General features: G+C 40.7%; 1 protein-coding gene across 1 annotated transcript; it reads left to right on the forward strand.

Annotated features, from left to right (window-relative positions):
* Positions 1 to 6058: 6058 nt before the first annotated feature.
* LOC139453332 (synaptic vesicular amine transporter-like) lies at positions 6059 to 27979 on the forward strand. The gene is made up of 17 exons (XM_071235002.1): positions 6059 to 6135; positions 6843 to 6959; positions 10746 to 10989; positions 14046 to 14104; positions 14528 to 14611; positions 15637 to 15729; positions 17764 to 17853; positions 18105 to 18145; positions 19084 to 19147; positions 19964 to 20059; positions 20638 to 20716; positions 21212 to 21263; positions 21790 to 21853; positions 22496 to 22615; positions 23584 to 23629; positions 23904 to 23994; positions 27881 to 27979. The coding sequence occupies exons 2-17, from the start codon at positions 6845 to 6847 to the stop codon at positions 27977 to 27979; spliced, it is 1437 nt and encodes a 478-aa protein (XP_071091103.1). The 5' UTR covers positions 6059 to 6135; positions 6843 to 6844.

Here is a 27979-nt window from a genome sequence, read left to right on the forward strand (position 1 = left end):
TTGGATGGTAATTATGATTAACATTAAAAGAAATACCTGGTGTCAAGAGTGAGTGAGTGAGTGAGTGAGTTGGGTTTAACGCCGCTTTTAACAGTATTCTAGTTATATCGCGGCGTGTCAGCTTAATGTTGGAGGAAAGCCCAAAGTGATGCAGGTCTCAGACGTTTACCACTTTGTCAAGAGTGTTTAACTGATTGTTGTTTTTTCTCCTCCTCTCTGAAGTGTATACCACAAACGACAGTGCATTTTGATATCTGAAATAGGAATAAATGCACTTCAATCACATTATTAAGAATGTACTTGGATCAACACAGTATAGTTACAAGTTTCCATGCTACACACAAACTATTAATCATCAAAGTTGGTAGTTAATATGTCCCCAAGACATTTGGCGAATAATTCGATAGTTGGATATATGTTTTGAATAAAATATTTATGTAAACGTTTATCAGTATTCAATTCGTTCAACAACGTTCACGTTTGTAGGCTTGGAAAAAAAAACCCACTTCCACATTGAATTACATAATCGTAGGTCAAGGAGGTATGCAGGTCACTGTCAAAGTACCTTGAAAAACGGGCCCTCGTCTCTTCGAATAGATATAATCCATTTCCTCCTCTGATCTTCTGCCTAGGGGAAAGCGTGAAAGCTGATTTTGGCTTCGTAGCGCGAATCGCTTGAACATTGCGGGACACAACAGTGAAAGTTATTCGAACGTCTTGCCATTTTAAACTCACTCTTCCTGGTAGATCGTATATAGTTTTGTAGCCATTGTCACCGTAGTTGTTGTAGTTGTAGCATGGGATGTTACTCAGACAATTGTTTCCATGTTGTATTATCATCATTGTGATGGGGAATACTGCTAAAAGCGGCGTAAAACCATACTCACTCACTCACACACTGCGATGGCCATGGTCACGGTAGTTGTTGTTGTAGCATGGGGTGTTACTAAGACGATTGTTGCTAAGATTAGGAGAACCGTCACCTGCCTCCACTAAGGAAAATGTTAAATATATTATGGATGATCGTTGACACAGCACACGTAATATACCCAGTAGGCATCTCTCATGAAAGAGTCGAGTACATGCATGGCAAAGTTTTCAACACTCTTGGTTTCATGGTTTCTGTCTCTTGTTTGTGTTCGATGGACGCACGTCTCTGCGTTCACTTGCTGCGTTCAATCGAAGCGATATGTAGCTATTGTTTAATATGTACCCATTGTTATGACCATTAAATAATTATGGATTTGAAACACAGGGCATGCAGTACGTTTTGAGCTGTCCATATGCTTGCATTGTCCATCTGTAATCACACATAATAGTGTATAAAAAAGTGATGCGTGGTGTTTGACTGTCGGATATCTGTTGACATCAATGTTAAGGATGCATTAAGATTAATCCCATGGGCTCCCGCAATACGCCCCTTTGGAACACACAATTGCTTGTCGGAATAAGCGACTTATTGGGATCAGGGGTCAGGCTTGGTGGTTTGGGTTATTGCGTTTCATTGTACCACGGAGCTGCTCATATTATCAACCGCAGTGACCAAGACTCTATTGTTACAGGCCGCCCTTATATATCTGTAACGTGACCGACAACAAACATACGCAGATGCTGGTTTGGGACTAAAATCATATTCTTTGACGAAACATGTCCAACATTCCCCGGCTAAATGAGGCAATAATAAGTGTCACCGTGGATGTGACAGGGGAAATTAGTTTGAAAGTTGCAGAGAGAGAAAGGTCACTGTATCTCTCCATTTAGTAACATCATCACCGTATATGTGGCAGGGGAAATTAGGACAAAAGTCATAGAGATAGATGTTTTCACATTTGTTACACTATTTCAAATTACACAGAGCAGAGATTGAATAGGTAGGACACGTTTGTCAGAGTGAGGTCTGAAGTAGTATGTGGGCAATATGTAGATGGTGTATAGGCAGTATGTGGAAACTTAGGTAGACAGTGTGAAGACCGCGTACATGCAATGTTTAGACAGCGTGAAGATAATGTTTTACAGTGTGTGTGTGTGTGTGCGTGTGCGTGTGTGCGTGCGCGCGTGCGTGCGTGTGTGTGTGTGTGTGTGTGTGTGTGTGTGTGTGTGTGTGTGTGTGTGTGTGTGTGTGTGTGTGTGTGTGTGTGTGTGTGTGTGTGTGTGTGTGTGTGTGATAAGTAGGCAATATGTAGACTGTGTGTTGGCAGTGGGATGGCGGTGTGTAGGCAGTAGGATGGCGGTGTGTGAACAGTGGGATGGTGGTGTGTAGGCAGTGTGGGAACAGTGTATAGGCAGTAGGATGGCGGTGTGTTAACAGTGGGATGGTGGTGTATAGGCAGTGTGTGAACAGTGTATAGGCAGTGTAGAGGCAGTGGGATGGCGGTGTGTGAACAGTGGGATGGAAAATTTAAGAAATTAAGATGGAATTAAACATGAGACGAAGAAAGACAGGTGACTTTGAAAATAAAGATCCTGAAAAGGTTATCATAAAATGCACGTGTGCAGTGAAGAATGCAATTTACTTCATTATTGGCACGCATTTAATTCAATATAACTGTGTGTTGGCAGTGGGATGGCGGTGTGTAGGCAGGGGGATGGCGGTGTGTGAACAGTGGGATGATGGTGTGTAGGCAGTGGGATGGTGGTGTGTTAACAGCTGGATGGTGGTATGTAGGCAGTGGGATGGTGGTGTGTAGGCAGTGTATGAACAGTATATAGGCAGTGTGGAGGCAGTGGGATGGCGGTGTGTGAACAGTGGGATGGTGGTGTGTAGGCAGTGTGTGAACAGTGTATAGGCAGTGTGGAGGCAGTGGGATGGCGGTGTGTGAACAGTGGGATGGTGGTGTGTAGGCAGTGTGTGAACAGTGTATAGGCAGTGTGGAGGCAGTGGGATGGCGGTGTGTGAACAGTGGGACTGTGGTGTATAGGCAGTGTGTGAACAGTGTATAGGCAGTGTGGAGGCAGTGGGATGGCGGTGTGTGAACAGTGGGATGGTGGTGTGTAGGCAGTGTATGAACAGTGTATAGGCAGTGTGGAGGCAGTGGGATGGCGGTGTGTGAACAGTGGGATTGTGGTGTGTAGGCAGTGTATGAACAGTATATAGGCAGTGTGGAGGCAGTGGGATGGCGGTGTGTGAACAGTGGGATGGTGGTGTGTAGGCAGTGTGTGAACAGTGTATAGGCAGTGTGGAGGCAGTGGGATGGCGGTGTGTGAACAGTGGGATTGTGGTGTATAGGCAGTGTGTGAACAGTGTATAGGCAGTGGGATGGCGGTGTGTGAACAGTGGGATTGTGGTGTATAGGCAGTGTGTGAACAGTGTATAGGCAGTAGGATGGCGGTGTGTGAACAGTGGGATGGTGGTGTATAGGCAGTGTGGGAACAGTGTATAGGCAGTAGGATGGCGGTGTGTGAACAGTGGGATGGTGGTGTATAGGCAGTGTGGGAACAGTGTATAGGCAGTAGGATGGCGGTGTGTGAACAGTGGGATGGTGGTGTATAGGCAGTGTGTGAACAGTGTATAGGCAGTGTAGAGGCAGTGGGATGGCGGTGTGTGAACAGTGGGATTGTGGTGTATAGGCAGTGTATGAGCAGTGTGTAGGAAGGGTGTGGTCAGAGGAATGGCAGTGTGTAGGCAGAGTGTGGGCCGTGTATAGGCAGTGTATAGGCAGTGTGTGAACAGTGTATAGGCAGTGTGGAGGCAGTGGGATGGTGGTGTGAGGGCAGTGTGGAGGCAGTGGGATCGTGGTGTGTAGGCAGTGTATAGGCAGTGTGTAGGAAGGGTGTGGTCATTGTGATGGTAGTGTGTAGGCAGAGTGTGGGCAGTATGTGGACATGTGTGGGCAGTGTATAGGCAGTGTATAGGCAGTAAGTAAGTGAGTGTGGTTTTTCGACGGTTTTAGCAATATTCCAGAAACAATATTGAGAAAAAAAATGGAAAATTTAAGAAATTAAGATGGAATTAAACATGAGACGAAGAAAGACAGGTGACTTTGAAAATAAAGATCCTGAAAAGGTTATCATAAAATGCACGTGTGCAGTGAAGAATGCAATTTACTTCATTATTGGCACGCATTTAATTCAATATAATTTTTCCACATTCAGACTTTTCCAGTGCATTTCGCTTCCACGGAACTTATTACGCTTATCGTCATGTACTTCACAGTGTTGTCTCACAGATTTCTTTTCTCTATATCGAATGACAATCGGCGTCTATATGTACCACAATATAGTTCCATAATATATTCTAATTATATGTTATTCTTTTTCACATACATTCGAAAATTGTGTCGTCTAAAATTGTGTTGCCGAATGTTGCCGCCAGTCAACGACATGTCTAGTTCTATAATAGACCCAATCCACTTCAAACCAGCCGCAATACAGAACTGTTTTCCTTCGATATCATTCAGCTAATCTACCAAATCCTGTCGCATAATGTTGCTTGGTAACCAAGAGAAAATGAAAGAAAAGACGTGCGATGATATTTAACTAAACTGTGTCAAAGAGTCTTTCATGACTTCATTTTCGAACCCTTGCCTACGTTTTTTGTGAAATCCTTCCCCTAATGTTTCCATCTCGATTAAGCTGGCTTATTACGCCTGCAGGTTGTTGTGCGAGACACGAAGAACATTATGGGGGTGACAGTTGCGCCATAGAAGATGTCTGCTGAATGACTCGAGCACATTTTGCCTCCACAGGACGGTAGGCCTGGAGGGAACGTCAAGATATAGACAGCTTTACTGTCAAACCAAAGCAAGAAGGTTGGGTAATTATGCATTTACCTGCCGGATGAATATACAGCAGACTCTCGATAATATGGAACCTTTGTAGTCCCACAGTCTTTTTGCATCTGAAGAGTTCTGATGTATTGCTTTCTAAAGTGTGCATCCTACAAAGGTATTAGTAACATAACTGACATTGCCCTTATAATAATGTGTTGATTGTCAATGTGTCGAGGTTTGATAAATAGATTATCATGTGCTGCAGAAAACTTCAATATGACATTTTGTTATTATCAGTGCACATGTGTGCTATATTACATCATATATTAATACAACTTTTCTCTGTCAGATATGGTTAAGTTTTTTTACAAAACGAATTGTCATATTCGATTCGAAAACAAATACAATAATCTCTTCTCGAACTTTTCTGATATGTTGGGGTTGGAAGTGGGACTTTTCCGTGTAAAAAATATTTTGTTGTGGCATTATTGTGACAAAGCGACAAATGTACTTTTATATGTATGTACAGTAAAGTAGATATGATTTCATATTCTGCTATTCAATGTTACAGATGTTTGTTTCTTCTATGAATACTGTTAAGATAATTTATATTGTCTTCAATTCTCATGTATTCATGTACGTTTGGGGTGGCGGGAGAGCCCAGTGGTTAAAGCGTCCGAAGCCCCGGGTTCGATTCCCACATGGGTTCAATGTGTTAAAAATCTCCGGCGTCCCGTTGTGATATTGCTGGAATATTGCTGAGAGCGACGTAAAACAATACTCACTCACTGACTCTATGTACATTTTTTTCACAGCTGTTCACAGCCATCTTGCCCTAAACGCCAAATGGAATCTGTTTCGTCGGATAATAAAGTCAAGTTATTCTCTTGAATTGACGTTATATATTTATAAATTGAAATGAGTCAATGTAAGCCTTCTCAATCAGGATACTCTCGAGAATACACTTCTGTTCTGTTCTGACATAATCAAAAGGTAATAAATGCCAAGAAACAGTGACGTCTTTTTAAAATAGAGAAACGGGAACATAAAAATGTGCCCCTCTTTGAAAGCCTAACATGGAATTTCTCATGAAGCAGACGGACACAAAAAGCTCAACGTCATGCACTGTCCATTCCATTCAGGGGGAGATACAGATACAATGTCTCCTGTGAAGGAACGGTACAGAATCTTCATGGTGACAATACCCTCTAAGTGCCAATTTTCTACATGGACTATTTCCACATCCCTGCATTAACTAATTTTCCGTCGTGCCAATTTGGTCGAGCTGTGAAAGGCACGTTGGCGGGTCCATGGAATTGCATTTGGTCTGCCTTAGCGCCAAAGTAGACCTGTTCTTAAATACCGGTGGGATTTTAAAAGAGCAAGTCAAGTACACGTTCTTTTTAGCCATCTACAGACACAAAAGGTAAGTCGATATCTAGATATTGCCAATGCAGCCTATTTTAGTTTTCTTCGGAATGACTTTAAAGATTTTCTGTGTTTGCAAATGGAATTGGTTTAACTGTCTTCATTATGGAAAACTAAAAGACAATTCATGGAGAAATATGTACTACTTGACACTAATCTTTGCAAAGAGAATGTCAGCAGAGTATATGATGGCATAACCACATGAATATGTTATTTAGTAAATTGATTTTCAAACATTTACGGTTCTTATACAGGCTTGTCTCCGAACCTTCCTCGTTATACAGTGAAATACGTGTGTATAATTTGGTAATTTCGTTCATGTATATATGTGTTGTAAGTACATTAAAGTCAAAGCTTTCAACATTTGTCAGATTAATTATTAAGATCAATGATCATTTTAGTGATTTTATGGATATAAAAATACCCTGGTATTATTGTAATTCACATTCGAAGCGTATCTTCAAACAAGAAGAATTGAATACAGGTCTTTACATTAACTGAACATTAATTGCAATGTATGCGATGTGGTACATCGTATTGTAACAAAATGCCACGCACGTATCTTCAACACTGGTTTTTCTGAGTGATGCTTCCGATGCCAACACACATATCAATATTCCCAATAACATTAAAAGCGATTGACTGTTTTGCTGACCAGATTTATGGTCTACGTTATGAAAGTTTATTACATTCCTTTCTATTCAGAAATGGCCTTTGAACGGATTAGAAGCATTCGAAGGAAATGTGAGCACTCCACGAAGTTAGCCTTGTTCATCGTGTTTTACACCAACATGTTGGACAGTCTGTTGTTGACGGCGGTAGGTAAGTACAGGTGTACACACCAAGGAACCTTCTAAGCAGATGGGAGAGGTCGGGTAGCCTAGTGGTTAAAGCGTTCGCTCGTCACGCCGAACACCCGGGTTGGAATCCCGACATGGGTACAATGTGTGAAGCCCATTTCTGGTGTCCCCCGCCGTGATATTGCTGGAATATTGCTAAAAGCGGCGTAAAACCAATACTCATTCACCCACTCTAAGCAGATGAACTGCCGGACAAAAGAAAGTATACACTTGAAAGCCACCATCAACAACTGGTGTGTACTATCTTCTCCCCGGCAGGATATTAATGTAGCATCGTATTGGTGAGACTTTATTACGAATGTAAATTGCTAGTGCAAGGGAAGAATCAGTCCAGATTATCCGCTGAAGCAGATTCCATTCAGCGTCAAGGGCAAAATTATTGTGAAAATTATATGAATGGTCCACTGAAAATCAGCGATGACACCAGGTGTTCGCGAAAGGGTAAGCATGCCTTGACCTACCAGTAGCATCTGCCATTCACATCTTCTTGCATTTAAAAGTAAGGATGTATTGCCTGACTCCACACAGCAGTACTCCTGCCATGCGGCGGCGGCCTGTAAACTAAACAGACAGTCAATGCAAGTGATCGATGAACTAGAAAACATTATTTACCCCTTTCGGGAACACCTGGTGTCATCACTAATTTTCAGTGATCCATATACAATTGTCTTCACTAGTTTGTCTTTTGCTTCTAATGGAAATTGTTTCGGCGGATAATAGAGACTGATTAATTTCTGGCGACGACGCTTTGAATTTACTGCACGAAGATTGTTGTTACGCGAAGCGATGGTCTGAGAGGAAGTTTATAAATATATTTTTTTAAAAAGGTGAGTTTTCGAATCCTTGCTGAGGGAATAAGATAATTTCTTTACCTTATTAGTTCATTACGTACTCAAATTCAAGACAAAAGTAAGATTTTTATTTATTTCATTTTAATCAGGAAAGTATATTGAAGTTTCAAGATAATTAAGATATTCGCCCTTTTGTGTCATCTATGCAAATATTACAAGTTACATATTATCTAAGTTTTATTATTAACTGACTATTAAACGTCAACGAAAATAACTCAAGTATCAGACGAAACAGTTTTCATTAGGCATATAATTCAACCTGGCGGTAAAAATATCATAACTTATGAAAAGGGTAGTTATGCTTTTTTACACACTTTATTAAGTTAAACAGATAAAACATAGTTAATGAAGGTAGGGGTTTCCTGCGTCTTTGTATACTTTACAGAATTTAATTCTTCCTAAGGGTATTTATATACACTAGTCGTAATGACCTATGGTTGTAATCATGTAATTATATGTCAAGGTGAGTTTAGACTGTGAAAGATATACCTTAGCGTTGTCATTTTGTTATGTGCAACGTTGTCTGAGTACCTACACACAAATAGTCAAGGAAATAGTCAAGCTATTCATGTAACTATTGATTGATATGGAAGGCATCTCATACACGTTGGTACAGAATGATTACTTCACCAAATTTACTACTAACTAATTGGTTGTTAACTTTACACTAACACCATAATGACATCTCTTTATAGACATCTCAACATTACAGTATTGTCAAAATATTGCAATCAACACCTGTTCATTATTTATCTCATAGTGTTAATTTCCTTATTACACAAATCAGTGTTACATTATAGTCCGAATCGTACACTGGCCTCTGTTTTCAGTCGATATAACGTATGATTATGGAAATGTTTTTTCGCTTTTATTTTCTCAGGTTACTTTTTTCCCAATATAATTGTTTATAAAAAATATTATATGTTTCCCATGCATCATTGTACATTTATAATTAATCATTAGTAATGGATCTACCTTTATACAAACCCGCATCAATTTGCCAGACCCCACGAGGGCGCCTTTAATAATTAAATTGAGGGCGGCACATTTCACAACGGGAACGGAACCATATCTTGAGGGTATGAAAGTAATTACCACCCATGCAGGGTGGTGTATATATATGGAACAACCGACGGCGGGTTTCACTTCGTGTTGCAATAAAAATCAAACAATAAAAAGCATGTTACTCAGAATAGTTGTATCTGCCCAACATCCTTCGACATGTGACATTTGAAGGTAGTCTGACATTTTGGTTTGTAAACTAAAGGGATATCACATACATGGTGTGATATTAGACATTTGGAAAAGAAATTGAGGCATAGAGTGGCCATTTTTTAGCGATCATTAAACAGTTCTTTAAATATACAGTAAACTACGTTCATAACGAACACGCTTTAACGAACTGACGGATATAACGAACTTATTTTTCAGTCCCGGCCATTTGATCTAAATTTATATATGCTGTATATATGCTTATAACGAACTACGGTTATTACGAACTAAAATTAGAGGTCCCTTTTGAGTTCGTTATAACCGTAGTTTACTGTAATGCAAATGCACATATGTTTAGGGCAATCTTAGTTCTTGCTTTAATTGCTATTGCACTCCCATCACCGTAGATGCTGAAGAACCACGGGTGATCTGAAACGTCAAATGAGAAGTGGTGTAGCTGTGGAAGTCAGATAAACACGTCATTAACCAGAATACTGCAGGGTGTTTTGAAAGGAGATTGTAGAGGGAGAGTTCTTTCAATGTGCAGTATGATATTGCGTGTATATATAGGCAGGGTCCCTGGTTCACAAAGCAATCTTAAGCTAAGCGCTGAGGCGATCGTAATTCCCTTAGTTTAACATAGATTAAAGACAATCGTAGCGCTTATATCGCTTTGTACACACATGACGTCATTCCCCCGTTGACACAGCTTTCCTAGGCTGTAACTATGACACGAAACATATGTCACACATTTGTGAATGAATTATACTATTGATCTGAATATTCCTGTTTCAATTCCTATTAGTTTACCGGGTCGTTACTGGACTTATATTCCTGTTTCAGTTCCTAATACTGCCATCAGTCTACAGGATCGTGACTGGACTTATATTTATTCCTGTTTCAGTTCCTATACTGCCATCAGTCAACAGGATCGTGACTGGACTTATATTCCTGTTTCAGTTGCTATCCTCCCATTAGTCTACAGGATCGTGACTGGACTTATATTCCTGATTCAGTTGCTATCCTCCCATTAGTCTACAGGATCGTGACTGGACTTATATTCCTGTTTCAGTTGCTATCCTCCCATTAGTCTACAGGATCGTGACTGGACTTATATTCTTGTAACAGTTGCTATCCTGCCATCAGTCTACAGGATCGTGACTGGACTTATATTCCTGTTTCAGTTCCTATCCTCCCATTAGTCTACAGGATCGTGACTGAACTTATATTCCTGTTTCAGTTCCTATCCTTCCATTAGTCTACAGGATCGTGATACACTTATATTCCTGTTTCAGTTCCTATCCTCCCATTAGTCTACAGGATCGTGACTGAACTTATATTCCTGTTTCAGTTGCTATCCTCCCATTAGTCTACAGGATCGTGACTGAACTTATATTCCTGTTTCAGTTGCTATCCTCCCATTAGTCTACAGGATCGTGATGCACTTATATTCTTGTTTCAGTTCCTATCCTCCCATTAGTCTACAGAATCGTGATACACTTATATTCCTGTTTCAGTTCCTATCCTCCCATTAGTCTACAGGATCGTAACTGGTTTCATATTCCTGTTTCAGTTCCGATCATCATGTTGGTCTACAGGATCGTAACTGGTTTCATATTCCTGTATAAGTTCCGATCATCTTGTTGGTCTACAGGGACGTAACTGGTTTCATATTCCTGTTTCAGTTCCTATCATTCCGGACATCCTGCTGGATCTGGATGAAGCCAACTTTCACTCCAGGAACAGAACTTTGTACAGAAATGAATCAGGGCTAAGCTTGAATCAAACGCAGAGCCAGTCTTTGACACAAAAGGCCTTTTCCCTGTCAGTTAGTGCTCTGAATGAGAATACTAAAGTGGGATGGCTGCTCTCATCCAAGGCTATTATACAACTCATAGCGGGACCACTCATTGGGCCACTCTGTAACAGGTATGGATGTATATATATACATACTTCATACAATGAAACCCCGTCAATCCGGACGTCGTTATTCCGGAAACATGGCCTTCATAAATGTTCTGTTTAAGTGGCTCTGCTATTCTGGAATTCGTTTTCCCGATTAACAGGTAGGTCAGATGAACATTTATTGTATAGATACAATGACATTTCTCAATTTTGGACCCTGTTATTCCAGAAACCTTGCATTTATGTGAACGCCCACAGACATGTTCCGTTCGGGTCAACAATATTTGTAAAAAATATTTTTAATCTGTAGTTCGATTTTGTAAACCTGTATAATCGTCAAGATAACACTTCAGTCCAGTAACGTATATAGTATTATTAATATTAAGATAAGATATACATGTTGGAGTGTCGAGGGTTTGGCAAGGTCAAGTGTACATGTATACTGATAGTATGATAAACTAGTACTAACAGACACTACTTCAAGTTAGAAAATGGATTTAAATGCAGAGGAGTTCAGCAATATTGACTTACCATCTTGTTACCTTTATGTATTTCTGCATTCCCACGGCCATTGCTACTTATCTAGTACTCGAAGCAAAGGGGTTGTGGTCCTAGCAAGCCTACAATGCTCATTGTCATGCTTCGAATATTGCCATAGAAAATCTCAGCAACTGACAACTGTAGTTTTGACTCTGCATACGGGTACCTATATACCTATATCACACCCTCCACCACTAGCGAATTATTCTATTTTTTTGTAAAATGCGAATTCTTTTTAAATATATTCTGGAAGAAATGTTTTTTTCTCCCACGAAATTACACATTCACCTGTAGGTTGTGAAAGGACCGGTCTCTGAGTCTACATCACTATACTTATAGCTTATACATGTACATATACATCCCACCCATACCGTCAGTATGATCGCTGCGTGGCTTCAGCGTACAGACCATTCATGCGACACTCATCATCTGGGGAGGACGTCCTCGTCTTATTGAATTATTCTTGTCAATCACCTCAATTACATCACAAAGCCAGTCTCCTTCTTCAGCAAATTGCGATTTCATGGACAGAGCATCTCAATTCCATCTCGCGATTCCAAGTCACTCGATTTCATGCTTTCCGCCCTCTAATGACATGAATGGATCTGCTAAACTTAAGGCTTACATTAAGACGAAAATTTAGGACATTAATGCTGTCATTAAGACTGAAATATGGTCTTTTATGCAATATTTTATGGATAAAAAAGTCTTTAATATCGCTTGCTTTCCAAAAGAATGATTAAACAATCTCAACCGGTAAAATATAGGGAGAGTTTTATTAAGGATGAAAATAATGCATTTTAGACAAAAATGTAGAAAATTGATCAATATTATCACGCAAGAGTAGCTGAAATGATTCATTCGTATTTGTTAAAGTAACATGAAGCGAACCAATCGTTTGATGAAAGCTAATAACGTAAATCTTATTTCCTTGAAAAAGTTCAAATTCTGAGTTGACCATCATCTGGCTACGGCCATCCTTCAGTCAAAATTGATGGGGGCATCAATGCAATTTTTGTTTTGGGGAATTCATAGTTAGAATACGAACCTGCTTGTCGTACGAAGAGACTCAAGAGATCAGGTGGCCAGGCTGGTTGTGTGCGATCGTAACCCGACGGTGAGAACGTAGGATGTTGCTCATTATATCAATCACAGATTTGTCTGGTGCCGCCTCGATTATTCACAGGCCGCCTTCATATGGCTGTAATATTGCTGTGTGAGGCGTTAAACAACGAGTGAGTAAGTATGGTTTTACTCCGCTTTTAACAATATTCCAGCATCATCACGGAGAGGGACACTTAGAAATTGGTTTCACACATTGTAGGCATGTCGGGAATCGAACCCGGGTCTTAACGGGAATGAGCGAACGTTTTAAGCTCTAGGCTACCCCACCGCCCCCGTTAAACAACGAACAAAACAACAGACAAACAAATAAATCAAAGACGATTTAGTTTATTCACAGTGTGCTGTTTCAATCATTTATATTAAAATTTGGTATTTGTCTTCCACGTATCAACCATGCTTTTAAACATACAACTACACCTCGTTAACCCGAAGTACATGTAAACGTTCATTATACGTCGAGCTCGAGAAAAACAGAGTTCTGATGTCAGACGTAAGTGTTTATTTTACCAGGCCCGCGACATCTGGTTTGAACTAATAATGGAAATTTAACTGTAGATTTTATTAAGTATTTCGAAAATAATATTAACAAAAACACAGGCACTATGTAGAACAATGTATATGTATATTATTTATGACATCTTTGCTATCAAAAGGGGACTAGTTTGGGAATACTGATTGCAGGCATCCGTCACCACTCGCCCCTTTCCGTAACCTGCAAGAAGACTCGTCCCATCTATCGATGAATGTTATGTGCGAAAATACGACAAACCAATCGGAATGCTCGTATGAAGTATGCTTCCTCAGAAATATTTTTTTGATTTTACATATGTCTTGCATCTAAAAATATACCCAAGACACAGTTAAATGTGTTCAATCATACTGTATAATTCCGCATGTCCCAATGTGCTTTAAATTGCATCTGAAAAATATATAATACATGGGGAAATTATATGTGAACCATTAAAGGAACGAGTTGACAATTGTTTAGGTATGCCCGCCTGCGCTAAGACGGAACCCGGTCGCAAAAATGGCCATGAGAGGGGCACGCACCGCTATTCGGCTTGTCCCGGAATAACACGAGTTGGTCACGAATGTTGTTGCAGGGTCTCTATGAACATAATTATCACGCATGGATGAGAGAATGAGTGAATTTTGTATAACGCACCGGTCAAATATTCCTGCCACGTCATAGCGGCCTTAACGTAATCTGGTCTGGACAAGGCACCTCAGTGCCGGAAACATTACTGAGCAACACTCCAAGAAATGTGGGTACCATGACATGCAACCACGAAGCCTGGTTATTTAATTGCAGTGAAGTTTTAGTTTATAGAGATGCTACTGTCTATCTGTCTCTTGACCTGTTTGCTGATTGGTGATCAAATGAACACACCGTCAACTAATACCATTTGTTTCAGGGTGGGATATCCCATAGTGTTGTTCTGTGGCTGTGTGGTGATACTGGCCTCAGCTCTAAGTGAGTACATATTTGAAAGTTCTCATTTAACAATATAGTTCCTATTTCTGAAACAAGAACTGGACATAAATGATACAATATAGGTAAGTATATTTCAGATTGTGAAAATCATATTTATACTGTATAAACAACGCTATACGAGAGAGTGAGTGAGTGAGGTTGGTTTAACGCCGCTTTGAGCAGTATTTAAGTTATCACTTGTGTCAGCTTGAAGTGGGAGGGCATCTCGAAGTGATGCAGGTCTTAAACGTTCACCACTTTGGTGAAACCCTATCTAAGAAAACGAACCTGGGATTCGAACCCACCGTCTTAGGTCTTAGGTTTCTGTCACGCAACTCTGCATAGAGATTTGCAACGCCCCTGACTACTTGATAACTTGACAATGTAAAAACGTAAATAAAGATATTTAATATACGTTTTCAGTTTTTGCCTGCGCAGAGATGTACATCCCCCTGTTCTTCGCCCGGGCCGTGCAAGGTTTGGGGTCCGCTGGCACAGTTATTGCAGGTACTTAATGTTGTGCGACACGGCAGTCAGTAATATTATTGCAATGGAACACTGTTGGCAATTGAAAAATGCATCTTGTTTGTTTGTTATTTAACGCTATTCCAGCTATATATGACGGCGGTCTGTAAATAATCAATTCTGAACCAGACAGTCCAGAGACTGACATCATGTGCTTCGATCCACGCAATTGGGATACGATGACATGCATCAACCAATCAGCCAGCCTGACCACCCGATCCCGCTAGTCACCTCTTACGACAGGCATGGGTTGCTGAAGACCTATTCTGCCCCGGATCTTCACGGGTCTAAATATGCTTGTGAAGATTAGTGATGCGTATATCATGGTCATGTTGCCTTTGAGTTTATGTATTTTGCCTTTCACGCCCAATCGAGACTGAATAGTCTCGGTGACGTTTCATATTTAGCCTTCTCAAATGCAGTCTTTAAGTTAATCTTGATTTCGAAGGTTCAACATTAAACATTCTAAAGAAATGTTATCGTTTTTTCAAAGGTATTCATAAAAAGGTAGTACACATGTAAATTCTTTCTTAAGGGACAGGTAATTTATTGTAGGGGAAGGGGTTTAGAAATAGGGGGTTATCTGAAACTGACAGCAAAAGATGCGTTCGCCAATATTTATGACAACATTTAGGGAGACTTGTGGAGACATCAATAAAATTCTTAAAATTTGAACATTATTCAGGGGACTTGTAATTTATTTTTTGGAAGGTGGATTATGAAAATATGTTACATGTAATTTTGGGGGTGGGTGGGATGGGGAGGGATCATAAATACATGATTTATAAGATGGGGGAGTGTGTGTGTGTGTGATTTGATGCAGTTGTTAGACCAAACTCACAGTGCATAGGAATCGATACGTCGGCTATGTAATCGTTTCTATAATAAGCGTGTCAGTCTAGTATTTCCATACTCGATCGTGCTCGTCCCAGTCTGGTATAATTAAACAACTGCAAATATTAATTTTACCCTCCTTGTGGAAAATTGTATGTATATATTATCAACAGGGATGAGCATAGTTGCATCACGATACCCCGATGACAGGGCAAGAAGCGGAGCTATGGGACTCGCGATGGGAGGAGCGGCCTTTGGAGTTCTTGGTAACATCATGTGTTTCACAAAACAACAGAACTTTATTGCTTAACACGTGTAGGGCTGTGGGATAGCCAAGTGATTAAAGCGTTCAATTTGGCTCGTCACACCGAATGCCCAGGTTCGATTCCCCACATCGTGTAGAATGTATGAAGCCCATTCCTTGTGAGCCCCGCCGTGGCAAAACGGGATTATTGCTAAAAGGGGGGGTGAAACCACATTCACTCAATCACTCCCTCAACACGTGTGCTATGTGTTCTAGACGTTTAGGAAGTAAAATTATTCATGTGGTCCAACGTTCCAACACAAATTCACAGAATCGTCTATCATGAGGGCACGGAAGCCATGTAAGGCCCCGCGTCACTGTGTGGAGTTACGTCCCTTAGGGGTGCCAGAATCCAGTGATCGTGGGCTCGAATCCCAGATTCGCACAGAGTATCATTCTTTATAGTCAGCACATTACCCGTGCTGTTGGGTTTCTCTAATACGTACATTTACAACACTTCGGTCTTCCTGGACACTTCCTCGTGTTTCCAGGGGCGGTCGGGTAGCCTTGTGGTTAAAGCGTTCGCTCGTCACGTCGAATACCCGGGTTCGATTCAAGACATGGGTACAATATGTGAAGCCCATTTGTGGTGTACCCCCGCCGTGATATTGCTGGAATTCTGCTAAAAGCGGCGTAAAACCTCACTCGCTCACTCCTCGTGTTTCCACACAAACCGTAGTGATACTGATATGCTGTAACTTACACACCAACCTCATCATCACCCTATCTGTTATCTTATATACTGTTGGCTACTGCGCCTCTCATGGGTTATTCTCCATATAATATTTTATTGTACGATAAACAACGACCAAGAGTCGTTAATTTCTTACATGAGATATCAACATTTTGTTTTGTCTTTTTATCGATGTACAAGTTTTAAACATATTTACCCGTGTTTAGATAATGATGACTCACTGAATACATTTTAACCTCGGCAATGTCGGACAAGTCCATTTCATTAACAGGGGGGTTACATTTGGTATTTCCTAGATATTCTCACAATTTTCACATTGATTATCTGTACCTTTTCTCCCAATACCGATTGTCATATCTCTCCCACTTTTGGATGCGATCGTTCGGCGGTCATCTGCGTTGCCCAGCTTCATTATGGTGTACACTTCCCTCTCAAAAATAACGTCGTCCGATATATGACGTCATCAAGTTGCGACGTAATGATAGAACAACGTTTAAGCGTGAAATATACGACGCTTCGCTCTTTGCGATTTATCGCGTAGCTATCTTATATCTAGATAACCACACCTCTCTCACACACACATTATATCCTTTTCTGTAAGCACAGCATGAAACAGACGTCGATGCAAACTGCATGTTCACCAGGAACAGCCACACGGTCGTATTCCAGTCATTATTTAACTCGAATTGTATTTCTTTTCATGAATGAAGTTGATTAGCTAAAATGATTTGGACATGCGTAAATTACCCACTTTATTTAAACGACAATAACGGTAAAATGAATTAAAATGAGCAGAGTTCATGGTCATATCATCTGAAGTTCCAAACTGAGAGCATATCAAGAATTATTATCCCGGGGATTTGTTGAATTATTAAACATACATTGTACTATTTTGAGGTCTGAAAGATTTACATTAATTCGCTATCCTGGAGTATACCACAATATTGTTCGACACTCCTTCTGAGAATGAACTTAGTTCAGTCGAACACGTATTTCATTGACTATGTTGTATATAGAGAGGCGAGTTAGGGAGTCCACCAGTCAGTACTCTGTCGGGGACCTGGAATTTCCTTTTAAAAGAAATACTATAGATGGATTTATTAGTTTATAAGTTAAATATATAAACATAAAATCTGCATAAAATGTTCCCCGGAACTGTTTCCAGTCAGCTTGACCTGCGCCACTCAAGAACATATCCATTTTGTCAGGTCAATCGATGAGATAATCATGTTATTGGACAAGAAAAGCCAAATCTTGTCTCCATTGAGTGTATTTGTCTGGCACTGTTTCTTATCTTTACAGTTGGCTACCCATTTGGGGGATTTATGTACACGTTTGTGGGCAAAATATCACCATTTCTAGTCATCTGTGTCCTCATATGCGTCGACCTCGGTAAGCTGCACATGAACTTTATCATGTCATTGTTGTCTTGAAGTTTTCAGAATTATGTCTGTATGACAGCAACATTTGTATCAATGTGTAGAAAGTTTGTCAAAATACAACCGAGTAAAATAATGTATATTTTATTTTAATCAAAGCAAGATGTTTTAGTTTATTCATTTAAAAAAATATTTTGAATGTCCGTAAACAGTCAATTCGTGCGTTGTTTGATATTTTTATTCCCTTTTACAACTTATTTTCAGGATTACAATGGTTTGTCTTTAATCTCTCAGTCACGACTGAGGTAAGTAATATGAATGTTATCGATTGGACCTAATTTGAAATTAACTTAAATCTTAAATCTGATATTTAGTTATTTATTATGTTAATAAAAACGACAAAACCATTTTCATAATGATGAGAAGTCCATTATATCATAAAAATGTGTAAATGAATCGCTATCAAACATTGACGATACCGGGTGTTCACGAAAAGGTGAGCGTATTCTGACCCATCGGTAGCACCCGTCACAAACAGAAATCGACAGCCTCCGTGGTCTAATGGTAGAGCGTCCGCCCGGATTTCGGGTTCGATCCCCGGCCGCGTCATACCAAAAGACTTGTTGTTACCCAGCCTGGCGCACGGCATTAAGGTGCTAAAACAAGCACTGGTCGGCTCGGAGTCAGTATACTGAGGGGGGTATTCAGGTTAAACTGTGGCATGGTATCTCAGTGGGCTAGCGCCATAAGCTCGGCATCTGTCCGAATTAGTACAAGCAGCCACACACACACATGCAGGCAACGTCGCTATATGAGTGCAATTATCTTGGAGGCGACGTTAAACCATATTTCACCTCACCACAAGTACAAATCAATTATGCATGTTGTAACCCTGTTCAAACAAATCGCATGAGGTTCTTTGAAATCATCGTAGAAAGAGCATGAGTTGTGAAATGTAGACACCAAAGGCTGCAGCAGCAGGAATATTGCTAGACATAAAGGGAGAGTTGACTATTCGAAAGCTGAAGTCACACCTCTAGTCATATAGTCTTGTGGATACTTAATAATAAATAACATACTAGGTAAAATTGTCGCTTATTTCAATCACTCAAGTTCAACTAAAAAATGATGCACGTGTAAGGCGATTGTATGTACTCAGCTTGTACTCTGTGTTTGTTTCACTGATGTCACCCCAATGTTTGTTTTATTGATGTCATCACGCTTATAACACCCTCCTATTCAGAATGCCTGTCGATCAACGCCTCTGCACAAGCTGTTGCGTGATCCCTATATACTGATAGTGTCAGGTGAGCCAGCTACAAAAGTAATATTTGTCAGTTGTTTTGTCAAACATGAGAACCTTTTGATGAAATGGCAACATATCTAAATCCATACGAAAACATATCTCTTGATTGGAACATGCAGCTTGTACCGGACAAAGCATGAACCTGGCTATGGAAACTCATGTATATAAGGGCCTACATATGTTTAAAGTACATGTATTGTTCAAAGTACACATATTGATATAATCAAAACGTTTTAAATACCAAGAATAATAATAAGAACGTTTTGCAGTTTGCCAAATATTTTAACTAGTAATGTTGATATTTGTGTAGAAGGCAAATAGTCTACAAACGTATTTCAGTATGATAGTTTCCTGTACTTGGCAAGGTAGGTAATTCTGGAATAAGATATGTTGTTCCTTAGGTGCCACGATGCGATCATAGGTTGGAATCTCAGATCTTTGGTTTGTTAGCACTCTGTGCTCGTAGTAAGAATACGACCCTTCAGGGAATGGGGGGTGGTGGTGGTATACAGTGGAGTAGCGGGTATTGCATTTTTTTCGGATGATACAAAAACATCTTCACATCACAGTTCGGGATAGCCAGCATATCTAGAACCTTTTTCTAATTGTTGAAAATCCTGAGATAAAATTAGTTTGCTTTTTCCTGTGAAAGAAAATATTTTTTCTCCCAAAGTCCCAGTCTTCCCACAGAATATCCAATGGTAAGTTCCGAAGAAATACATCTGATACATCTGTCACCTCCCCCTTATTAAGCTAACACGTCCTGATGTAACCAACTACTTTTACACAATCACAGTGTTAATGTATTCCTGTCTAGGAATCATCATGATCACTACGATGGCCATGTCGGTGTTGGAGCCGACGGTACCGCTCTGGATCCTGGACAAGATGCATGCTGAAAAGTGGCAACTTGGTACAGTATTTACATGCAACATTCGTAGTTTGTTGTCTGTTCAGTGCAATCCCGCCTTGGACTGTAACGTGTATGCTATCCTGGTATGATGATTTAATCAAGAAAAGATATCCGGTCTCATTATCGCCATGTTATTGTTCACGTTTATAGAAAAATAATTAAACATCGAATAAAATATGTATAAATATAAATATGATATATATTTGCACAAAGTCAGTGATCATAAGAACTGCAGTCAAGCACCGCAATGTCGAACTCTGATGTGTCAAACGTTCGGTTGAGTCGAAGTAAAACCTTGGTCTCTGCGTATTTCTTCTTTATTCAGCATTGTCGAACCAGGGATAACTCGAAGTATTTACGTCGATCACTCCAGCTTCGACACAACGGTGTTTGACTGTATATTAAATTAGTGGGAACACGAATGATATGTCTCATACCAGGGTTTTACTGTGAATAACTTCTCATTCCATAAAGATTCCTCTAAATGTTTTTTTCCTACCCAGGAATTGTACGTTTTACCCAAAGTAAATAGCTAGATCATCGTCGTGAAATAATAAAGCTACTATAATCATTTTCAGGATTAGTGTTTCTCCCAGATAGTGTGGGGTATTTGGTTGGAACCAACTTCTTTGGAATTGCAGCTAGAAGCATAGGGAGGTATGTTCCTATAACCGACGCAGTCGCTTAATACAATAAACTACGGTTATCAAGAACTCAAAGGGGCCACTAATTTTAGTTCGTTATAACCGTAGTTCGTTATAAGCATATATACAGGATACACACAGCAAATGCCCGGGATCAAAAAACAGTACGTTACATCCGCCAGTTCGTTATAAGCGTGTTCGTTATAAACGTAGTTTACTGTATTGAAGTCTATTCCCTAATGATGAATAAATAATTTGAAATTATTATCTCTTAAATACCCTCATAGGGGACAGGTCCGAAATGATGAATAAACTTAAACACTCTTTATGTGGTTTCGTTATAATTCGTTCTCTTATTGGTTCGCAATTTAAGGTTTTTTTCAAACTGAACACAACCTTATTTTTACACAGTGTCGGTGTTAAGATTTAAGTTTTGATAAAAATGTTTCTAAAGTGGACGTTGTCAGTTTACCAGACAGTGATATTGACTGCATGTTTCACATTACAGGTGGATCACAACACTATGTTGTATGCTATTGATTGGGCTGTGCCTCGTCTGTGTGAGTATTATTATCGATATATAATTCATTCCTGTTGTCATGGGATACACCTGACACCTTACAGACCGCAGAGACTGTCAACAGTTAACTGGGTGATGTGTACAACTGAACTATTAACCTACCAGAAATGATTTTTCACTTTAAAGTCAACTTCCGGGCAAAAGAAAGTACACACCCTTTTTTATTGGTGGCTAAAAAGAAAAAAACCAAGAAATGGTTGTTCGATATAATGTATTTGATACGGGTATCAAACTTGTGTTTTTGGACCTAACGTTTGCTGTGTTCCGGCGATTGTTTCCAGTCTAGTAACGTTTTCATATCTTTTGTAATTGTTTAGTCGCATATTACGGTTTCTGGGGAACAGTTCTATCGCGGTGATATTCCTAAGCCACTATCGATTTTATCTAAATATGTTACCAAACTCGACACTGAAATTCCAACCTCATCCATCTTTTCCCTGACTATGTCAGGTCAGAAACACCCCAACATCATGTGTCAAACCAATGCCTTCATGATTCTGTTTCAGCTTCCCTTTGCAACAACTGTACCGCAGCTTATCTTACCACATTTTGGCATAGGACTTGGCATTGGTATGTGTTGTACATAGGATTTGGCATTGGTATGTGTTGTACATAGGACTTGGCATTGGTATGTGTTGTACATAGGACTTGGCATTGGTATGTATTGTACATAGGACTTGGCACTTTTATGTGTTATATAGGACTTGGCACTTTTATGTGTTATATAGGACTTGGCATTGGAATGTGTTATATATAGGACTTGGGATTGGTATGTGTTGTACATAGGACTTGGCATTGGTATGTGTTATACATAGGACTTTGCACTGGTATGTGTTATACATAGGACTTTGCACTGGTATGTGTTATATGTAGGACTTTGCACTGGTATGTGTTTTACATAGGACTTGGCACTGGTATTTGTTATACTTAGGAATTGGCATTGGTATGTGTTATACATAGGACTTTGCACTGGTATGTGTTATATATATGACTTGGCACTGGTATGTGTTATACATAAGACTTGGCACTGATATGTGCTATACATAGGACTTGGCACTGGTATGTGTTACAAATCAAACCAAATATTAATGTACCATCTGAAACCAGACTTCATGTGGGACCTTCAGTCGTTTTAGGAAATATCAGCCTTAAACCCATTTTCCAAAATGTCAAAGACGTCACTGGATGTGATTTGTTGTCGTTATGTTTCAGGCATCACGGACGCTGCCTTGTTTCCTTTGCTGGCGCTTCTAGTGGACACTCGCCATGACGCTTTCTATGGAAGTGTGTACGCTATTGCCCAACTGGCTGTCTGTCTGGCGTATTCAATAGGTAATGGACTATTTCTTACGTATGGATGCAGTTTCACATGGAAGATTGGGAATTCCAAAATGCATTCCTGTTTTGTATGTGAGTGAGTGAGTTTAAGTTTAAAGTCACATGTTTTAATGTATATCTGAAACTGTGACTGAATACCCAAATTGGCGAGGCGTTAACTTCGGAACGTCTGTTCAGAGCACAACGTTATTAATGATGCTTTGAGAATGATACTTGGCATCATGGAGCTGTTCAAGGAGCATGAAGACGACTGTGTGTCGCAGTGATTATGTTCTGTGTATGTATATTAAATTTATACTCATTGAAATCTCTGCCAAAAGAAGAGTCGATTGTACGAATCTGGCTATATCATGAGCACGCGTTTATGGTTCACTATCAAATAGTAGTGATGTTCGCGAAAAGGTGAGCCTATCCTACCCCACTTGGGACACACGTCAAAACACATGCACAGGCAAGTCAATTGTTCACATGAGAAAGCACGGTACAAGTCAAAGTGGGGAACTGCATAACGCATCACTGATGCATCAAATTTGGAAATGTATTCGACATGCCTACCATAAAACCTTTTGAAAGCTTTACTGAGACCTTGAATATTGTAGCCTTGATCAAACAACGTTTCAGCAAGAGTCGTTTGAAATCTTCGAAGAAAGGGAATGTTCGATTTCACCTCAAAACGTGTCAAATGTAGACACCAATCATGTCTGGGGCTGATCTAATATTTCTCGACATGAAGAGAAAGTTGACTATTGTCATTCAGTTTTGTGGACAATATTTGTCTGAATAACATGCATAGATATAAATGAATGGTCTCTATTTCTAGTTCAGGTGGGTTTATCATTAGAAAGGAATAGGTATTTTATGGTTATTGAACTATATACCTGAAGCTGACGTTAAACGTCTTGGCCAAATTACCTTGTTTTGACTTTGCCAATGCTTCGCACACCATCATTGATTACTTGCAGGGCCATCGGTAGCCGGACAGATCGTCAAGGCAATTGGCTTTCCCTGGTAAGGGCAGACAATATTCAACCGAAACTTCATTTGGTTTCTTATTTAACGGGGCACTCAGCGATATACCAGCTATCTATACTCCGAAATGTAATCAAGACTGGTACAACCCAGTGATTGATATTTGAACGTTCAGTAACTCTGCTTCCTTCATGAATTCTCAGCGGCAGGTTGTTGCTGGTAATACTAACCATAAATTAGGAACATTCTAAGACATTAACACCATTAAAGTGCCAGCTGATGATATTGTATATTTGATCACCTACATTTCCAGGTTGATACGAGGAACTGCTATCCTCAATCTGCTGTATTGTCCACTGTGCTTGTTCCTGAGAAAGTTTCCCAGGACGGATGAAGAAATACCAGTGAGTTTTCTTTCTTTGTTGTTGAACGCCAGCAGTCCAGTTTTATGATGGTAGCCTGCAAACAATCTAGCAACGCCCCCAATATCGCTGTGATCACTGTACATGGGAGGAGGTATCGCTGTGATCACTGTACATGGGAGGAGGTATCGCTGTGATCACTGTACATAGTAGGAGGTATCGCTGTGATCACTGTACATGGTAGGAGGTATCGCTGTGATCACTGTACATAGTAGGAGGTATCGCTGTGATCACTGTACATGGTAGGAGGTATCGCTGTGATCACTGTACATGGTAGGAGGTATCGCTGTGATCACTGTACATGGTAGGAGGTATCGCTGTGATCACTGTACATAGTAGTAGGTATCGCTGTGATCACTGTACATAGTAGGAGGTATCGCTGTGATCACTGTACATGGTAGGAGGTATCACTGTGATCACTGTACATAGTAGGAGGTATCGCTGTGATCACTGTACATAGTAGGAGGTATCGCTGTGATCACTGTACATAGTAGGAGGTATCGCTGTGATCACTGTACATGGTAGGAGGTATCACTGTGATCACTGTACATAGTAGGAGGTATCGCTGTGATCACTGTACATAGTAGGAGGTATCGCTGTGATCACTGTCCATGGTAGGAGGTATCGCTGTGATCACTGTACATAGTAGGAGGTATCACTGTGATCACTGTACATAGTAGGAGGTATCACTGTGATCACTGTACATAGTAGGAGGTATCGCTGTGATCACTGTACATAGTAGGAGGTATCGCTGTGATCACTGTACATGGTAGGAGGTATCGCTGTGATCACTGTACATAGTAGGAGGTATCGCTGTGATCACTGTACATAGTAGGAGGTATCACTGTGATCACTGTACATAGTAGGAGGTATTGCTGTGATCACTGTACATGGTAGGAGGTATCGCTGTGATCACTGTACACAGGAGGAGGTATCGCTGTGATCACTGTACATAGTAGGAGGTATCGCTGTGATCACTGTACATGGTAGGAGGTATCGCTGTGATCACTGTACATGGTAGGAGGTATCGCTGTGATCACTGTACATAGTAGGAGGTATCGCTGTGATCACTGTACATGGTAGGAGGTATCACTGTGATCACTGTACATAGTAGGAGGTATCGCTGTGATCACTGTACATAGTAGGAGGTATTGCTGTGATCACTGTACATGGTAGGAGGTATCGCTGTGATCACTGTACATGGTAGGAGGTATCGCTGTGATCACTGTACATAGTAGGAGGTATCGCTGTGATCACTGTACATAGTAGGAGGTATTGCTGTGATCACTGTACATGGTAGGAGGTATCGCTGTGATCACTGTACATAGTAGGAGGTATCACTGTGATCACTGTACATGGGAGGGGGGATCGCTGTGGTCACTGTACCTGGGAGGAGGTATCGCTGTGATCACTGTACATGGGAGGAGGTATCGCTGTGATCACTGTACATGGGAGGAGGTATTGCTGTGATCACTGTACATGGTAGGAGGTATCGCTGTGATCACTGTACATGGTAGGAGGTATCGCTGTGATCACTGTACATGGTAGGAGGTATCGCTGTGATCACTGTACATGGGAGGAGGTATCGCTGTGATCACTGTACATAGTAGGAGGTATCGCTGTGATCACTGTACATAGTAGGAGGTATCGCTGTGATCACTGTACATGGTAGGAGGTATCGCTGTGATCACTGTACATAGTAGGAGGTATCGCTGTGATCACTGTACATAGTAGGAGGTATTGCTGTGATCACTGTACATGGTAGGAGGTATCGCTGTGATCACTGTACATGGTAGGAGGTATCGCTGTGATCACTGTACATAGTAGGAGGTATCGCTGTGATCACTGTACATAGTAGGAGGTATTGCTGTGATCACTGTACATGGTAGGAGGTATCGCTGTGATCACTGTACATAGTAGGAGGTATCACTGTGATCACTGTACATGGGAGGGGGGATCGCTGTGGTCACTGTACCTGGGAGGAGGTATCGCTGTGATCACTGTACATGGGAGGAGGTATCGCTGTGATCACTGTACATGGGAGGAGGTATTGCTGTGATCACTGTACATGGTAGGAGGTATCGCTGTGATCACTGTACATGGTAGGAGGTATCGCTGTGATCACTGTACATGGTAGGAGGTATCGCTGTGATCACTGTACATGGGAGGAGGTATCGCTGTGATCACTGTACATAGTAGGAGGTATCGCTGTGATCACTGTACATAGTAGGAGGTATCGCTGTGATCACTGTACATGGTAGGAGGTATCGCTGTGATCACTGTACATAGTAGGAGGTATCGCTGTGATCACTGTACATGGTAGGAGGTATCGCTGTGATCACTGTACATGGTAGGAGGTATCGCTGTGATCACTGTACATGGTAGGAGGTATCGCTGTGATCACTGTACATGGTAGGAGGTATTGCTGTGATCACTGTACATGGTAGGAGGTATCGCTGTGATCACTGTACATAGTAGGAGGTATCGCTGTGATCACTGTACATAGTAGGAGGTATCACTGTGGTCAATGTACATGGTAGGAGGTATTGCTGTGATCACTGTACATAGTAGGAGGTATCACTGTGGTCAATGTACATGGTAGGAGGTATTGCTGTGATCACTGTACATGGGAGGAGGTATCACTGTGGTCACTTTACATAGTAGGAGGTATCGCTGTGATCACTGTACATGGTAGGAGGTATCACTGTGGTCAATGTACATAGTAGGAGGTATCACTGTGATCACTGTACATGGTAGGAGGTATCGCTGTGGTCACTGCACATAGTAGAAGGTATTGCTGTGATCACTTTACATAGTAGAAGGTATTGCTGTGATCACTTTACATAGTAGGAGGTATTGCTGTGGTCACTGCACATAGTAGGTGGTATTGCTGTGATCACTTTACATAGTAGGAGGTATTGCTGTGGTCACTGCACATAGTAGAAGGTATTGCTGTGATCACTTTACATAGTAGAAGGTATTGCTGTGATCACTTTACATAGTAGGAGGTATTGCTGTGATCACTATAGATAGTAGGAGGTATCGCTGTGATCACTGTACATAGTAGGAGGTATCGCTGTGATCACTGTACATGGTAGGAGGTATCACTGTGGTCACTGTACATAGTAGGAGGTATCGCTGTGATCACTGTACATGGTAGGATGTATCGCTGTGGTCACTGCACATAGTAGAAGGTATTGCTGTGATCACTTTACATAGTAGAAGGTATTGCTGTGATCACTTTACATAGTAGAAGGTATTGCTGTGATCACTTTACATAGTAGGAGGTATTGCTGTGATCACTATAGATAGTAGGAGGTATCGCTGTGATCACTGTACATAGTAGGAGGTATTGCTGTGATCACTGTACATGGGAGGAGGTATCGCTGTGATCACTGTACATGGTAGGATGTATCGCTGTGGTCACTGCACATAGTAGAAGGTATTGCTGTGATCACTTTACATAGTAGGAGGTATTGCTGTGGTCACTGCACATAGTAGAAGGTATTGCTGTGATCACTTTACATAGTAGAAGGTATTGCTGTGATCACTTTACATAGTAGGAGGTATTGCTGTGGTCACTGCACATAGTAGGTGGTATTGCTGTGATCACTTTACATAGTAGGAGGTATTGCTGTGATCACTGCACATAGTAGGAGGTATTGCTGTGGTCAATGCACATAGTAGGAGGTATCGCTGTGGTCACTGTACATAGGAGGAGGTATCGCTGTGGTCACTGTACATAGGAGGAGGTATCGCTGTGGTCACTGTCCATAGTGGAAGGTATCGCTGTGGTCACTGTACATAGGAGGTATAGCTGTGGTCAATGGACATAGCAATAATGATGTTATGTTTACATTGACTTCAGGTCATCATGTCCCACAAGACAAAAACAGAAAACTACACCAAGGACGCGGACACAGAGAACAGCAGCTTTTCTTATGGACGTTTGTGTGAAGACGACTGA

Source organism: Haliotis cracherodii, unplaced genomic scaffold (genome assembly GCF_022045235.1).
Source record: "Haliotis cracherodii isolate W230 unplaced genomic scaffold, xgHalCrac1.p SCAF_9, whole genome shotgun sequence".
Lineage (NCBI taxonomy): Eukaryota > Metazoa > Mollusca > Gastropoda > Lepetellida > Haliotidae > Haliotis > Haliotis cracherodii.

Bases quoted from the DNA above. Each gene is read 5' to 3' on its own strand.
- LOC139453332 (XM_071235002.1), top strand. From the start codon at position 6,845: ATGGCCTTTGAACGGATTAGAAGCATTCGAAGGAAATGTGAGCACTCC. The intron at 15,730-17,763 runs GTAACATCATGT...TTATCTTTACAG, and splicing joins AGCGGCCTTTGGAGTTCTTG to TTGGCTACCCATTTGGGGGA. The intron at 23,995-27,880 runs GTGAGTTTTCTT...CATTGACTTCAG, and splicing joins GGACGGATGAAGAAATACCA to GTCATCATGTCCCACAAGAC.